We start from the raw sequence: 17,994 nt of genomic DNA, 5'->3' as shown, positions 1-17,994 counted from the left end.
TCTACCTACAGTATTTATAATAATTGTCAGCTGATTAGCTTTAAATGAAGGCTATCCAGTTAAAAAACTAAATCGAAAATGAACATTGCCACACAGAGAGTTTATTTAAATTTTTTATCTGTATCTATATTTAGGTTCTATGTATCAACCTTCTCCATCATCTGTTAGAACAGCTTCTGCATATGGAAGAAACTTTAGACAAGGTAAAAGCACATTGTTATATTACATTGCCCGATACATGAAGCTGTCAAAGGGTGCCTTAACATGGTTTAGTGTGGGGTTGGGGATTTCATTGGGGTGGGGGTAGTGTGGGATCCACCTCATTCCTATCTAATATTTTTTTTAGAGAGGCTAAATATGTATTTCAATTACTAGAATTCTCACCTGACATTTCTAATTGCTGTTATTTTTAACTAACCAAAAACAAATAGTATAATGTTTCTGTTTCATGCAACGTTTCTTTTGCATTTGAATAAAGAAAAAGGTATTAATATTACATAATGTAGTAGTCATTCAGCCTTGATCCTTTTACATGTTGTTTCTTTTAAACCAGGATTTGTTCCTAGTATTGGGAATCAGAGTGTAGTGGGAGGATTTCAAGGAAGTGCAGCGGATAACTTAAGTGAGATGTACTTTGGAATAACACAGAATGGGCCTGGCATATACCAAGGTATAAGATTCATGTTTTTATTTCCAATTGTTTTTGTACATCATACTGAAGATAATCCTTATTTGGTTTTATTTTAAAAGAGTACAATGAACCAGTCGCTTATGAGTTGTAGATATCATTTGATGCATATTATTATTATTATTACTGATATTATCTTAACAATGTCAATTGAATTGTTATCTCATTTATTATTGTTTTATTCCATTCTCATATTGTTATGGATGGTAATATTTTCTTTCCGGAATATGATCATGTAAAAAGAAATTATTAAACATAGGATATGATAAATTAAATTTAACCCTAGCTTGGTGGATTAGAAGCTAGACACTTAAGACTAGTGGTCTCTATTGGCCAAAATTTAATTTCCAATTGCAATATTCAATTCTCATGTTAAAAAAATTAAACATGGGTTACCAACCTCTGCCATATGAGCTTCATTTTTTCATGTTTAGGATGTATTGTCCCCCAAGAACATGAAAAAAATATTAAGAAAAAAAAAAGACAGTTTAAAAAAAGTAAATCACTAAAAGTCAAAATTAACAGTGGAGACAATATATCTTTAAGAAATGATATGATATTACCTTTACCCTCTTCTGAAATTATATAGCTGAGTTATGTGCTTTTTGTGTTTAGTGACTTTTTTGTATATTCTGCTAGCATATCAACTAATTCTTCTGAATTTTGTTATAGTTTTATTTTATTATTGGAACTTAACACACTGAATAATAGAAGCAAATAAAGCTTGTTTTGTAATGAAAATATAAAATAAAAAGAAATGTCTGAATGAAATGTAATATACCACTATTAAATTAGCAATGTTGGCAAAATCTTAGGCAGTATGGTCAACCATTTATGTGCAAGAAACTTACAAGAAGGTTCAACATGTCTGCATCGTGCCGTTGAATGTGCGGATCAGAAACGTGGCCTTAAGGCTCTTGAGTTGCTTCTGGACACAGACAAACTGGTGGCAAACATCCAGAATAATGCTGGTCTAACTCCTTTACATCTGGCATGTCAACTCGAAAGGCGACTGATTGTCAAAAAGTTAATTGTAAGTATGTTTTGATCAAGTCAACTAAGGCAGAGCTGTCCCACACTGTAGCCATAAAATCAGCACAGGTTCATGGCTATCCTCAACCATACAGTTATGGTAGTAGAACTAGTTGTGTTCTCAAATAAGGATTTAAAATACTGGTCCTGTGTGTACATCTAGCTTGTGTGTACTTTAATAAATCCAGTGCATCCTCCAGAGGAGTAAGGCATTGTCAGTATACTTGTCCAGCCCCTGTTATTGTAGACATATGAATTAGCACCGTTTGTTGGCAGATCGACAGAAAGAGAATCTTAGGGTAGATGAAAGTAGTTTAAGTTTAAGTTGTGTTTAAGTTTTAAGTTTAAGTTTAGTTTATTTATTTATTCAACTTCTCACTAACACTGTTAGTGAAGGATCGGGACCAGCAGGTGGTAAACACCTCTAAAAACGGCCCAGTCCCAATTGCACAGTGGCTGTGTGTGACAGTGGCTGTGTTTGTGTGGACTAGTACACCGGGGTAGCCCCCCTACTCGTCTCGAAAGATGTACTAGGTTCTTTAAAGTGCACATGAGCTATGTGTACACTGGACCTACGGTTTATAGTCCTTATCCGAGAAGACTCGTTCTACCACCAGAACCATGAAGCGAGTGAGCCTCGAACCCTTAACCCGTAATTATGGTTCCACTGTCTTAACCGCTCAGTTAAGCTGAAAGACTCAGGTTATTTCCTTAAATGTCTACCAACATTTCTATGTCCTTCTATGAGACTGGGTGGGGTAGGATCATTCTAAAACATTCTTGAGGTTTAGCCCTATAAAGAAAGGAAGTATTTAAGTACTTAAAATACAGGAGGTGGTTCATTATATTGGTAATCAGATTTAGGGATAATTGTTTTTTATGGTTAATTACACCAATTACTGCTGCATCTTTAGGCTATAGTTGTCAATAAACAAGCACTTCTGTGGTTATCGTTTTTTCAAAAGTGATATACTAGACATAAGGAAACTAATTGCAATATTCTATTTTTGTCTCTTCATTTATCTCCATAGAAACTTCGCTACGTAGACTTAGACTTAAGAACTCTAGATGGAAGCTTGCCAGAAGATCTTACTACTAATCCTAAGATCCAGAAGCTGGTTTACAGTGCCAGAGAAGAACAAGATTTCCATAGGTAAATATTTGCCACAACATAACAATCATTCCAATTTACAATTTATGTGAGACCATTTTGTGTGAATAAAGAATTGTATAAAAAGAGAAAGTTGTTGTTTGTTATACCAGGGAAGACTAGTTATACACATTCTACGCATCTATACACATGGTGTATCAAATTACCGCAATTGTACTGAGAAAGTTTTAAAGTACATTTGAAAATTATCCACCTGCTTGGATCCAATGTTATGACTACAACAATGTTAGAAATCCCCACTTTTCACTGCTTATGGTTATGCCTGTTCAATATACAAATTTGTTTCGATTGTATAGTGTATCAAAATTGCTGGAATTTACTGGGAAGATTTTAAACTACATTTGAAAATTGTTCTTACCTTCGTGGATCTAAAAAGGTTGTCAAAATGGCATCTGAAATGGCCCACTTTTCACCACGGATGTTGTACTGAGAAAGTTTACTACATTTGAATAGCTTAGTCTTTCTTGGTATTTCATAATTTTATATTAAAAATTGTTTATTCTCAATCATTCAGTAACTACAAAGAATATTTTTTAATGTAAAAAAAAATAATGGGTTGTGGAGTAGGACAATTGATGTATACCTTTAATGTTGATCAACATACATTTTTAGGTTCATCAATTGTACAGAATATTCAGTTCATTGAGAAAACTATGAGAAAAAACTTGTTTTCTCAATCTGTGTGTTTCCAATGCACATCAGCATTCATTACAATTTTGTTACAATAGAACAAAACATCAGCTGGATTTTAGGATAGCTCTCTGTCGCAAAGCTATTGCCTTAATATAAACACTGGCACAGAAAATTACATGGGAACCACTCTTCAGCCTATAGAGTATCGTTGATATTTTCTTACAATCAATAACCGACTCAACTCAAGAATTTATTTTTTATATAACATTTTTGAATTTACTTCATTTTCAATTTGTCTAGGTCCACAACATCAACTTTGACAGGAGGGATAAAGGCACCATCACAGGCAGCTAGCACAATAGGACCATCGAGTATTGATTTTGATAAGTTATTTGATCTCTATGAAAAACATAAAAGTGAACTCACTTACCCTAATTGAGATGTTATTTGATACAGTATGTTAATCATAATTATGTTTTTTTCCCCATCCTTTTGAAATATTAGATAAAAAGTGAATTTTCAAGACACACACTTAACATAAATAGTCCTTCGTTCAGAAAGTGAAGTTGGCTGTACCTGACCCTACATATCCAAACAGAAACGTTAGAAATTTACATAAATCTCATTACATTGACACTATTACTTGGCACAGCAATACATTACTTTTTTACTTAAAATGTGTTTTGTTTATGTACTTACTTACTTTATACTTACTCTACTTACTTACTTTATACTTACTCTACTTACTTACTTTATACTTACTTACTTTATACTTACTCTACTTGCTTATTTACTCTCCCATCCACTCCCTCCCCTACTTACACACTTATTTACATAAAGTACTTACATGTACATGAAATCATTGAAAAAAACAAAGTTATTATTTTGTTCAATTTTATATTTTTGTATAACATCAATTGTGTACAGTATGTCTATCTGTTAGTACTTTCTAGTAGGTTAAAATGTTTAAAGTTTTTTCATACATGTTAATTGTTTACATATCTACCTTCAATATAATTTGTATATAATTAATTTATTCAGTACACGTTTAGTATATTATACTCATAGATTATTCATCAATATGTTAAAAATAATTTAATTATTATTGCGTGTCACATACTAAGGGTTAAACTATTGTGTATAACGGTATTTATATTGTGTCGTTATGACGTCACAAATATATCGATTTTTCAAAAAAACCAATAAGCAAGGTCGGTTATATAGCTATTATTACAACAACAAATAATGAAACTAAAGCATCTTGCCTAAGGATACATCAATATGATACAAACAGGCTCGGCCAACCCACCTCTCACATGCTAGCCCGATCACTCTGTTCTTTAGACTAAAGCACCCGATATTCCAAGACAATCGACCTACCATCATCCCCACAGATCTATACCGGGCCCAGCGTTGCTTAACTTAGGTGGCGGTGGTGTTGGTGATCTGAGGAGACACCTGGTGTTTGCGCATGTTATAGCTGTATAATTCATTGAATTATACCTTTTAGTTGTCATTATTGATGTCTTGTCTTGTGATGTCTTTAGTAAATCCATTTTTTTTTTTATAATACTACATCTACTGTACTTATGTCGCAAACAAAATTTAATTTAGTAGGTTGGTTGCTATTTTTATGTGATGTATTAATTGTCGTTATCAATTTGTCCATGTTTTTTATTCATGCTTAATTAAAATTGACTACTGTCCCCTAGTTTGCCACTTAATCAATTTAATTTAATTTGAGTGTTGTTTAGTTTTATGAATATAGATAACAAGGACGTTTATATTTAGAATTGTTGTGTTATTGGAAATCAATATATCTAATAAATACATTTACTAAAGATTCCCTGAAATACACTATAGACAATATAGTGCAAATGGAATATAGAGTTAAATTACTCATTGTCGAAGCGGATCTAGAATTTATAAGGAGCCAAATACGAACATAAACATGAATTTAGAAAACGTCTGTACTTAATATTACAATCGCACTACGTGTGAAAAATATTGTTGACAGTTTGTTGTTGCACTTGGATATGTAATGTATGTAATGTATTGGATGTAATGGATATTTCCTTGAGAAGTGCAATAACTGTTATTACAAAGTGCGATAACTGTTATTACAAAGTGCGACAACTGTTATTACAAAGTGCGATAACTGTTATTACAAAGTCCGATAACTGTTATTACAAAGTGCGATAACTGTTATTACAAAGTCCGATAACTGTTATTACAAAGTGCGATAACTGTTATTACAAAGTGCGATAACTGTTATTACAAAGTGCGACAACTGTTATTAAAAAGTGCGATAATTATTATTGCAAAGTGCGATAATTATTATTTCAAAGTGCGATAACTGTTATTACAAAGTGCATAGTTGTTATTACAAAGTGCAATAACTGTTATTACAAATTGCGACAATTGTTATTACAAAGTGCGATAATTATTATTACAAAGTGCGATAACTGTTATCTGTATTTTTGACTGTAAACATATTTTAATTTACAATGTCCGAAATAATATTTGTTGTATATTCATTCATTATATATATTTGTATATACAATATTGAAAAGTTTAGAATTATACACAATGTTATATTATTTTGACAGCGGTTTATTTATACTAATGTACATAATATAAATAAAGGAAGGTTTTAAATGTATTATAGATAACATAGATAACGTCCTAATAAGGGAAATGGCGAACAGACGTCTACAATCGAGTGAATTGAGTATTAAATTATAATAAACCGTCATGGAAGTTAAATTCCCTTTGCTTATAATGTATTACTACATAGTGTGTTCTCAATGTGTGTACTGTAAAAGCTGATAATTCCTGATGTATTCATAATTTGTTTAAAATATGTGTATTTTCGTTAAATTATTTTGATGGAAAGGAAGGGAGTGAACTCGTATCAGGCGGTCTCTGGTTTCAAACAATACCACAACCAGAATCGATCATTTTTTATTGACTTTATTTTTCAAAGTCTGAATACATAATTTAATGGTCGCTCTTCTATTCGTTGAATATATTGCAGCAATTCGTTGGTATGCTACCTGGCGTTTCAATCAATAGTTAAATTTTGAAATATATATATAGTTATTGATTTTTATTGAGTGTGCATGGTTGTGCATGCATAATTTCAACACATCTATTTTCTATTTTGTATTGAATTACTTTTTTCAATTACGGTATATGTAAAATACATCGCGGTCTTCAAAGCAGTCGACAGTGTATTCCCTTTTTCATGTTCCCTTCTTCCTCACTCTCGGCCGGTCAAACAATGTAAAAAAAGACAATTAAAACAATAGGCCTAAGATATCGATACTTTATTGGAAGTAAGCATACTGTGTATGCATTTTCTTAGTACGGCTTGTTGTGTGCGCGCGTACATTAGAGGCTAATTTTTATTAAAAAACACGCGTGCGCATGGTTACGAAGACGGTTGTTATCGTTACGCGCTCTATACATACAATAAATTCCTCAAACACCTGCATGCGATAACATCTAGCAATGGGCCCTCGTTAGAAGGATGTCTAAAGATTATACCTATTAAATCATTGAGTGTCTTAGAATATCTATTGATGTCTTCAGAAGGCACCCAACGAAGAGGAGCAGTGTTTCTGCATGCTAATCAGGTTGAGCAGACAAGAATGAGTGATTCTCCGAAAGGATCAGTAAATGTCGATACACCTTATCGACAAAATTTTTTTGGCAAATCCAACGTCAAACGAAAAATTTCCTTAAAGAACGCAAAGGTTTGTTTGTGCATAAAATGTTTCAATGGTGTATTTGAAGATTAAAAATCACAGAGCTTTATTTTATGCGGGGGATAATCACATAAAACAGGGCCCGGGGGAGACGCCTATTAATTTAATATGCCGACAATATGGGATCAAACGCTAAATTTGTAATGTTATCACTTCTTGTATTGTGTTGTAACACAATTACGCACATTTTGTTTCTGTCTTCCCTGTTTTTTAAACACTTTTTTATTGTTATTGAGTTATAAAATAGCAACAGTCTAGAACCCCTCCTTCTTTGGGGCACCCATACAAAATGAACGAGGGGAAATATGTTTTAATCCCTATTCAATGGACACCCATATCAATAGGACACTTTCTTGTGTCCTGAAGATTTATACCATATGCATGCATTTTTAATATTAAAACATTGATTAATCTTGATTTTATATTTTTATTTCCGCGGAACAGACAAAAAATTCATCTGTCTCAAAGATCAACAAGCGATATAGTGTTGAAAATGCTGGCCCCTCAGGGAAAGTATCTGTCGCTGAGAGGCGAGCCAAGACCACCGTTCCTGACGATGATATAGAAGGTGAAGATACTCTGTCCACATTACCATCTCATCTTTCGGTTACTATGGTAAGTTATAGTGACTACTGTACCAATACTTTACTATTGATACGCCACTGTGTAGGGTACCATATACAAATTCCACGATAAATGTGCAAGCAAGGCTATCTATGTTTGATAGCCTGGTGCAAGAAATGTTTTTTTTAGAATTCTGATACCATATTTTCTAGAGTATGCGATAATTTTTGTTCTTGCATTGCTTCTTGGAATGGCTGATATTTCATTTGTGCATATTGTTCTTTTGTAATCTTATCTTTCAAATCATAATTCTGATTACCATTCATGGTTTGTCTTCATCTTTAACGTGGAGATTACGCAGTTTACTTCTTTGATAACAATTGATTCTAATAGGCCAACCGCCGCCGCACCAGTATCAGTATTCGTCGAGGTAGTAACGTCGCCGGTGCTCAAGAACTCAACCGAGGACGTCGCATGAGCCCCAGTGGTGGTGGTGGTCGACGAAAAAGTGTTTCTCCGTTTGGAACGCCAACTGCTGCCTCAGGACATCGACGTCGAGGAAGTGTACAGGCACCAAACAAGAAAAAATTAGAAGAGCCTTCCCTCACCAGCAAGCAAATTGAAGGTTAGATATTGGAAGTCGATAGACTTAAGGCCAACTTAGACAGCGTCGTGCGACGTCTCGTCGGAGAAAGTTCTCCTGACGACCTAAAAACAACACCCGACGCTACACTATCTCAAAATGAATCGTCTCCTCGGGAATCAGCATCGACGATTCAAGACGGGCCTCATCGTACGATGCTGTCTGAGTTGGCCTTTACTACCACCAAGCTTTATATCATATCTACTTAATAATGTAAATGTGTGGGAATAACTGAATTGCACACAGGCGTGGATAACACTATTTCTTCTTCCTAAAGGTTTCTTCGTGTCGTAAATATCTGAATCAAAGAGCGTTATTCGTCTATGCACATACAATAAACCAATCCACCGGCGTAACCCCTACTCCTATCTTAACATGAGAAGCATTGCCTAAATTTAAAAAAAAAACGATCTCTGTTGGTAAAATTAACTTTGCTTTACTGCAGTTTGGATGACTAAAGAAAAGACATGAACTATTTCAATATATTTCTGTTTTCCAAATTCCTCTCTTCTTATCATACAGCTTTCCAGGAAGTATTCGATCTGTTCGATACTAATGGCGGGGGGTCTATCAACGCAGACGAGCTGCATTCTGCACTAGAATCGGTAGATATCTACATCTCACATAAGGAAATCGAAGATGTCCTTTCCCAAATTGATGTCGACGGTAAGATAATGAAACATTGTCGTATAAAAATAAACATTTTGTATTGAGAATATCGATAAATAGCGGATCGGAATAATTAAACCGTAGAGATTATGATTCTATATCATAGTATATAATACAAATTCGATGAAAATTCAATTGTTTATTGAATTAATTGATAACTTAAAATCAGAAAAATAAACGCTGTTGTATTTATTAATGATTTTTTTTTTTTTTTTTTTAGGTAACGGAGAAATTGACTTTCAGGAGTTTCTTACTTTGATGACCAATACAGAAAAATTTCTGGAAATGTTTGGTAAGGTTTATACAATAAAAGTATGTTTTATTGATTAACTAATTAATCAAAGCCTTACCAACATTGAATTGCTAGCAAGGTTCTACAAGCCTTTTACAGACACTCTCCCTACCTCAATCCTGGTTACATATTCACTGACACCATCCTCTTTCTGTTTTTACTGTAATAGACACATATTACGTAAACTTATATATTGAAAAATAGATATGTTAATTTTTGACTGAGATGTAAGCCATCTTTTATCTTTAAAAGCCGCTCAGAATGACGAGGAACTGCCGAAGCAAGACTCTGGTCGAGAGCATCTTCTCTTTGATGCACTGACACAATTTATGAAGAAGTCTGCTCTTAAACAGATGGATGAGCTTGTCGGGTAAAAAAAATAATAATTTTTTTCTGCGATTGTTTTTTTTTTGTAACCTCACATGACCACATCTATTTGTAACAATTCATTCATCTTCACCTTTAACATACCTCCATATATTCTCTCATCATGTCATCCATACTGTCTGTCTAGTATGGCATACTATACTGTAATGGTAAGGATATCGTACACTCGTGTGTGAGAGGCACACATTATTAGGACTCTCCTGCGTAATGCTTCATCCTAGTTAGATACACTCGTCCAAACTACTCCAAGTGGTGTCATCATTCTTCGCCGACAACATTCCTAAATGCATTGATATTTTTGCAGCTTGAGTTAGTCAGTGTACAAGTTTCACATGCATAACATTGACAAGTCAACCTAGTATAAAAGCAATATCGTTTTTTTTTAAATTAATCATCTTTCCTTCTAAATCATTATATACACATCAACTCATAACGCATACTTATCCATTCTTAATACTATCCATTCATTCATTCTTCATCTCATTCGTTTGGGCTTTCACATTCTTAAACATGATCATTGATTTAAAGTAATCGCTGATGACCGTCAAAGAAATTAAAGTGAATGGTAAAACGGGGGAAATTGGTGATTATGGCCGGTTAGATTCCTATATTTTCACAGTATCGGGTTTTATCAACCCATAACCTACCATACACATGGTACAGGCACCATGTCATGGAGATGGTATGTGGATACAGCACTAATAATGGGTATAGATTTCCCTTTCATAAATTTAGTATTAAAAACAAACATACTAGATGACGTTGTTGGTGTTATTGAAATGATCATATTGATAATTGCATTTCTTAAACGTTTTCTTTATTTAGTTATTTCCATAAGAAATACAAAAGAATGAATGCGCCACACGTTGTGAGTCACTACGCGGCCGGTGCACGATTAATAGGCCTGACAGAGAAACAGTTGCAGGAGCATTTAGACAGAATCCGACAAAGCAATCGAGGTAAATTATTGATAGTAATAAAATGTGCCCGCCTTATAATTTGACTTATTAGAATTTACGTCATATACGGTAGTAGAAAGAATATATTGAATTTCCGACACTAATGTAATCGATTAAAATTACGTCATTACCGTCAATAAATTGAATTTTAACGAGTGCCTTTGTATGGTGTATAGTGCCTTCAATTCAAATACTGAAACCCTTCCAGTTCTCAGGCTGTTCATTGGTCGACGTCTACACAAAGCATTGTTATTGATTCTTCCTTTATTTAAATTAATGTCATCACTCGAGTATTGCAATTTCACTTTTAAATGTTAAACCACGAATTAAAGTACAAAAGAATAATATATAATGATAAAACTACTTTTATGATATGTAGCAGGCTTTTAAACAAATTGCTGCTCAGCTCGATATGAACGTAGAAAAGAAAAAAAATAACGTAAATGTTAATGAATCCCGGTTGTCATTATTGTGCCGGAGAAATTACAATTTTTGGTCGATGTATTTTGTCTAATACGTGATTCATTAATAGGCATATTAATCTTTACTATATAATTCATGTATTATGCAGTAATTGAAATTTAAAAAAACACCTTTTTTTACACAGATAACAACTACCATAGTCCCTATGCCGAGCCGCTTTACTTATTGCATTCAGTGAAAGCGGCCCGACGCGCGGTCACCAAGAAAGAAAAGCCAATCGCAACGGATTTGCCTAAAGGTCGAACTGGTAAGATTCGATTGATAATCAATATGCATCGATCCAGAGAATCGCTCCAGAAAGAGGAAGAACAGGAGAATAAAAAGGAAGCTGTTGAATCAACGGTAACTATTGAATTTTATCTCCGTATAATGGCGGCTGGCCTGACCTTTCAGATATGGTAGAATACAATTCAATGAGCGCTTAAAACACCTTACCGATGGTCAGACCCGCGATTTCTGAGACGAAAGAAAACTAATAATACACCGGGCCCATCTAGGGGCACACGTACCATCGAAACAACCGGAATTTTGAGTCTAGTTCCCTGACCTTAGATTCTTCCCCTAGGCCCTACTGTATCAAGTAGGCCCTATGTTAAATTCTCTTTGTGGTGGTTAGGCTTATTGTTATCTTTGGCCACAGTTTTGCTTTATTTTACTTTACTACAAATGAGCGTTATAGGTACTCGTCGAAGGTACGAATTAGCGTACCTTCGACGAGTAAATCCACTATTGGTTCATACATAACCCGCTCTCCCCCCAACACACCTCCCCAATTCCATCTCTAAATTGGAAACAAGTCCGACTGGAGGACTGCGCCTAAAAACATCCCATTTTGAAGGATAACTTGAACATTATGAAGTTATTTTTGCAAGCATTTTGCCAAGTAGTAATTAAGCCCCGACTCTTGAACATTGATCGATCTGTTTATTTGTTGGTGAATCAGAGCGCTACTATCGTCTTTCCAAGATTATACTCATTGCATACTCAATCATAATACAAGTCTAATTGTACTATATGAAATAGTTCCCGTTTAATAGCCCAACGTTGTTCATTTTACAATAAATCAATTTTTTGTAGTATAATACGATAAGTGTAAGTATGACGTCATTCGATTAATACTAATATTAATAATGGTAGTCTCAGATTTACCAAAACATGTCACTCGAGACATATCGATATTCTCAATTAACCTTATTAGAAATGTGTTATTATTAGATCGTCATCCATACGGTAATTTACAGCAAACCACTATCATGTATTGTATTCTTCTTGTTATAACCCCTCATATAGAAAGTTACAACTTATTACCACCATCTCTTTTATAAGTAGTGATCGGTTTTATTGTATCGTCCTAGTTGACAGGGGCTGGTCAAGCACATCACAAGATGACAGTTTTATTACTTTTGCTTTTCCACTACTCCCCTGTTATACTTTATATTTTTTGTTATGTAGAAAGATTGAAAATAAAATTAAAAAATAAATAATTCACCTTTTGGCAGTGATCAATAGTGCTACTCACTTCTTGCACATGCAGTGGCAGTAGGAACCACTTATTTATACAGTGGGCGGTGGCTACCTCATGTATTTAAGCAGTGCCATATATTTTGTATAGACAGTGATGATTTTTAGGACGTCATGCATGTCAGCTTTTGCAGATTTTTAAGTAACCCTCATTTAACAAAGCTTAATAATAAAGAAATAGAAATAAAGGATGGTTACTTTCTTCTTATAGACAGTGGCGGCCACCATTTATGAACAGTGTAGTGGCCATTTCATGTATAGGCAGTGGTGGCCATTTCTTGTATGACAGTGGCAACTATAAAAATGTTTGATGTGCCCAATATGGTAATGACATCATCGTGTCCATGTATTGGCACATCACTTTTTTTGTCACATCAAGTTTGATTGTGTAGACAGAGCTTTACGAATTTTCCTCAAACTATTCGCGTATGTTGTAACGTTTTTAACAATTTATAACATTAATATCTTACTTATTGTCTTTATTTTAATAGCATTCTAAATTAAATTCAAGTGTAATCAACAATCCAAACGCCTTAGCAGGAGGAGGCGAGCTTCACACACCTCGTTTAGGATGGGTTAGCCACAGGGCTAAAAGTATTGCTGGACGACTTATATTCTTAGGAAAGAAAAATACTGCCTTAACAATGGAAGATCTGCCAAAAATCCGTAAAAATGTAAGTACGATTTATTGTAATAAAAGTTACTTTATTTATTAATAAAATTACAATGCAATTACAAGTACAGTACAAGATCGGTTACCCCTATTACGTGGTTGCGTTGTGGCAATGTAACACCGTCGTACCGATATCATTATTAACAATGTTCATTATTAACAATGTTCATACTGTCTCGTAACGCCGTCGTCTAGTGGCCCGTACCGATGCCATTATTAACAATGTTCATTATTAACAATGCTCATGATGTCTCGTAACGCCGTCGTCTGGTGGCCCGTGTCGATGTCATTATTAACAATGTTCATTATGTCTCGTAACGCCGTCGTCTAGTGGCCCGTACCGATGCCATTATTAACAATGTTCATTATTAACAATGCTCATGATGTCTCGTAACGCCGTCGTCTAGTGGCCCGTACCGATGCCATTATTAACAATGTTCATTATTAACAATGCTCATGATGTCTCGTAACGCCGTCGTCTGGTGGCCCGTACCGATGTCATTATTAACAATGTTCATTATGTCTCGTAACGCCGTCGTCTAGTGGCCCGTACCGATGTCATTATTAACAATGTTCATTATTAACAATGTTCATACTGTCTCGTAACGCCGTCGTCTAGTGGCCCGTACCGATGCCATTATTAACAATGTTCATTATTAACAATGCTCATGATGTCTCGTAACGCCGTCGTCTGGTGGCCCGTGTCGATGTCATTATTAACAATGTTCATTATTAACAATGCTCATGATGTCTCGTAACGCCGTCGTCTAGTGGCCCGTGCCGATGTCATTATTAACAATGTTCATTATGTCTCGTAACGCCGTCGTCTAGTGGCCCGTACCGATGTCATTATTAACAATGTTCATTATTAACAATGCTCATGATGTCTCGTAACGCCGTCGTCTAGTGGCCCGTACCGATGTCATTATTAACAATGTTCATTATTAACAATGTTCATACTGTCTCGTAACGCCGTCGTCTAGTGGCCCGTACCGATGCCATTATTAACAATGTTCATTATTAACAATGTTCATACTGTCTCGTAACGCCGTCGTCTAGTGGCCCGTACCGATGTCATTATTAACAATGTTCATTATTAACAATGTTCATACTGTCTCGTAACGCCGTCGTCTAGTGGCCCGTACCGATGTCATTATTAACAATGCTCATGATGTCTCGTAACGCCGTCGTCTAGTGGCCCGTACCGATGCCATTATTAACAATGTTCATTATTAACAATGCTCATGATGTCTCGTAACGCCGTCGTCTGGTGGCCCGTACCGATGCCATTATTAACAATGTTCATTATTAACAATGCTCATGATGTCTCGTAACGCCGTCGTCTAGTGGCCCGTACCGATGCCATTATTAACAATGTTCATTATTAACAATGCTCATGATGTCTCGTAACGCCGTCGTCTGGTGGCCCGTACCGATGTCATTATTAACAATGTTCATTATGTCTCGTAACGCCGTCGTCTAGTGGCCCGTACCGATGTCATTATTAACAATGTTCATTATTAACAATGTTCATACTGTCTCGTAACGCCGTCGTCTAGTGGCCCGTACCGATGCCATTATTAACAATGTTCATTATTAACAATGCTCATGATGTCTCGTAACGCCGTCGTCTGGTGGCCCGTGTCGATGTCATTATTAACAATGTTCATTATTAACAATGCTCATGATGTCTCGTAACGCCGTCGTCTAGTGGCCCGTACCGATGTCATTATTAACAATGTTCATTATTAACAATGTTCATACTGTCTCGTAACGCCGTCGTCTAGTGGCCCGTACCGATGCCATTATTAACAATGTTCATTATTAACAATGTTCATACTGTCTCGTAACGCCGTCGTCTAGTGGCCCGTACCGATGTCATTATTAACAATGTTCATTATTAACAATGTTCATACTGTCTCGTAACGCCGTCGTCTAGTGGCCCGTACCGATGTCATTATTAACAATGCTCATGATGTCTCGTAACGCCGTCGTCTAGTGGCCCGTACCGATGTCATTATTAACAATGCTCATGATGTCTCGTAACGCCGTCGTCTAGTGGCCCGTACCGATGTCATTACTAACAATGTTCATTATGTCTCGTACAGCTGTAAACCACACAATCGGTGATAAACACGAACTTTGCAGTTCGTTTCTATGGATATTGATAATTATACAAATGAGTGTCAAATTAGGGTTAGAAATATTGTAGATGGATTAATTAATAATATAATTATAAAATTTACAGTCGACAATATCAATAGTTAATTAAAAGTTAATATAGAAGATGATTTACCTCTAAAAATAGAAATCGACTGTTTTAGATTACGGTAATAAAACAACAAATTAACTTTTTTCTAATCGAATATTATTTTCATGATAATTAATTGATTGATTGAAATTTATATTTATACTGGGTAACCTCTTCAGTCAAAGACTGGTCTCAGTTGGTGATCAGTGGCTGTGATGTACTAATACACCGGGGTAACCCCCTACTCGTCTCGAAAGATGTACTAGGTTCTTTAAAGCGCACACGAGCTAGATGTGTACACTGGACCTACGGTTTATAGTCCTTATCCGAGAAGACTCGTTCTACCACCAGAACCATGGAGTGAGTGAGCCTCGAACCCCTGCCGATGTTATGGCTACGTAATTACGGTTCCATTGTCATACCCGCAGTATACAGTGTTTATCATCATCTTTTCAGAACATTAAAAAAAAACTAGAAATGCTCCCGTATACGAGTGCAATTGTAATCTGATGGAGATTTGTACCACTGGCTATGTAATGGGGGTATAACCTGCGACGTTCAGTCTACTCGGCTGAATTGCGCATACCACAACTTTCTACTCTCTAAGGGTCTGCCACCAAACGGCGTCCGTTCGTCTGTCAGTGGCTGAAAGGACCAATACACCGGGGGAACCTCCTAGAGTCCTACTCTTCCGAAAGATGTACTGGGTTCTTTAATGTGTAAACTAGACTTCCAGTTTTAAGTCCTTATCCAAGAAGACTATTCTGTAATAACTCATTCCTTTTTATAATCCCTAACTTTGCCATAAGGCCAACAAATATCGTTATTGACCACGTTTTGGGTAAATTAAAATTATTTAAATGACTATGGCAACGAATGTTATAATTATCAAAAAGTTACGAGTGGTAGGCCTAATATTATTAACTCTATTTGAGAATACAGGGGAAGGAGTTTTATCCCTCCATGGTATAATTATGACTCGTGACATTTTCGAATAACTTATGCCATAAGATTGTACTTAACTGGCTACACCGTACTCAAATCTTAACTTTTTTTAAGTAATGTGTCAACTTCATCCAACCAAAAACAACAAATATTATTGAAGTCACATTTTACTATACATACATAAAGGAATGGAATAAACTTCCAAGTGGTTTTAAAATAACAGTTTTGTCAGCATATTTTTTAAATTGGTAAAACAGCATTCATCGACCCACGGGAAGGTTTACTAACTATGGGTTTATTTCAATTGAATTCTACATTTTTATTACAATTGTTATTACTGTTTAATTTCAGGACCCCAATGAATGTATTATCTCATGCTTTTCTGCTTCTTATTGTTTTATTGCAGTTTTAGACCATTGTAACTATGGTTTGCGGCTCCCTGTCTTTAACAGCTCGGCCATTTGACTCGACTGAATTTGTAACCTATTATTGTTTATTTTCATTTATTTTCAGATCCAGCATGCTACGAAGGCTTTTAATAAAGAAATGAGTGACGCGAAAGCGCAGGAAACCATTAAATATTGGCGTAAATTAAAGCCAAATCACATCAATTCAAAACTTCTTCAGACCCGTTTCCAGAAAGTTTTCTGTGCATATTCATCCGCTGTCCGCTACGGATACAGTTGTCAACCAAAAGAGATTCCATATAAAATGCATTAATTAATACTTGTATTATGACAATATAGATTATGAAAATATTATTATGTAAATTAATAAATTATGATGGGCATATAAATTAAGAATTTATATTATTCAAATGAATAAACATGATATCAACTAAATTGGTTGTTAAGAATGTTATTTAAAAAGAAATTATAATAATAAAATGCTATTATTTTTATACAGTTTTAATCCTATTTCGCCAAACAACTAAAACCCTTTCTACAATTTCTGTTATTGCTACTTTCCTCACTTCATATTATTATCTTTACCCGAATTACTTTAAATAACGAGTACTTTAACCACACAATTAATTTTTTAATCGAAATTCAAACGTATTTAAATGGATGACAACACTTCAGTAACAATAAAATAAATTGGTAATAATAAATCTTATTGTTATATTTTTCTCTGCGCCAATTCTGTAATTGTAACTCAATTAAAATGATAACTCGTCGCCATGGATTGTCCATGGCTATTTCTGCAATTAATGTTTGTTATGGTTACAAGTCAATTCAATATTATTGTATAACTATACATTATAATAAGTATTTAAATGGCGGGAATTAGGCAGTGCTAACAAGCCTTTGCAT

General features: G+C 34.9%; 2 protein-coding genes across 2 annotated transcripts in view; both read left to right on the top strand.

The window, feature by feature from the left end:
- LOC140040782 (uncharacterized) overlaps positions 1-6,683 on the top strand; it is a 28,093-nt gene extending 21,410 nt beyond the window's left edge. Inside the window, exons 17-21 of the mRNA XM_072086954.1 lie at positions 135-203; positions 554-670; positions 1,504-1,721; positions 2,752-2,873; positions 3,825-6,683. Coding sequence (XP_071943055.1) covers positions 135-203; positions 554-670; positions 1,504-1,721; positions 2,752-2,873; positions 3,825-3,963 — 665 coding nt within the window. The 3' untranslated portion in view covers positions 3,964-6,683. The remainder of the gene's footprint in view (positions 1-134; positions 204-553; positions 671-1,503; positions 1,722-2,751; positions 2,874-3,824) is intronic.
- A 359-nt stretch (positions 6,684-7,042) lies between these two features.
- Positions 7,043-17,515, top strand: LOC140039797 (uncharacterized). Its single transcript, XM_072085396.1, has 10 exons — positions 7,043-7,282; positions 7,739-7,909; positions 8,252-8,483; positions 9,024-9,167; positions 9,391-9,462; positions 9,715-9,832; positions 10,675-10,808; positions 11,416-11,633; positions 13,304-13,486; positions 17,195-17,515. Exons 1-10 carry the CDS (start codon positions 7,109-7,111, stop codon positions 17,399-17,401), a joined length of 1,653 nt encoding a protein of 550 aa, XP_071941497.1. The 5' UTR covers positions 7,043-7,108; the 3' UTR covers positions 17,402-17,515.
- Positions 17,516-17,994: the final 479 nt, after the last annotated feature.

This window comes from Antedon mediterranea, chromosome 2 (assembly GCF_964355755.1).
Source record: "Antedon mediterranea chromosome 2, ecAntMedi1.1, whole genome shotgun sequence".
Lineage (NCBI taxonomy): Eukaryota > Metazoa > Echinodermata > Crinoidea > Comatulida > Antedonidae > Antedon > Antedon mediterranea.
Note: the sequence above shows the minus strand (reverse complement) of the source record. Positions and strands in the feature narration are given on the sequence as shown.

Excerpts from the sequence above, each read along its gene's own strand:
- LOC140039797 (XM_072085396.1), top strand. The coding sequence starts at position 7,109 with ATGTCTTCAGAAGGCACCCAACGAAGAGGAGCAGTGTTTCTGCATGCT. Across the intron at positions 7,283-7,738 it reads TTTCCTTAAAGAACGCAAAG|ACAAAAAATTCATCTGTCTC; the intron begins GTTTGTTTGTGC and ends TCCGCGGAACAG. Across the intron at positions 9,463-9,714 it reads AAAATTTCTGGAAATGTTTG|CCGCTCAGAATGACGAGGAA; the intron begins GTAAGGTTTATA and ends TATCTTTAAAAG.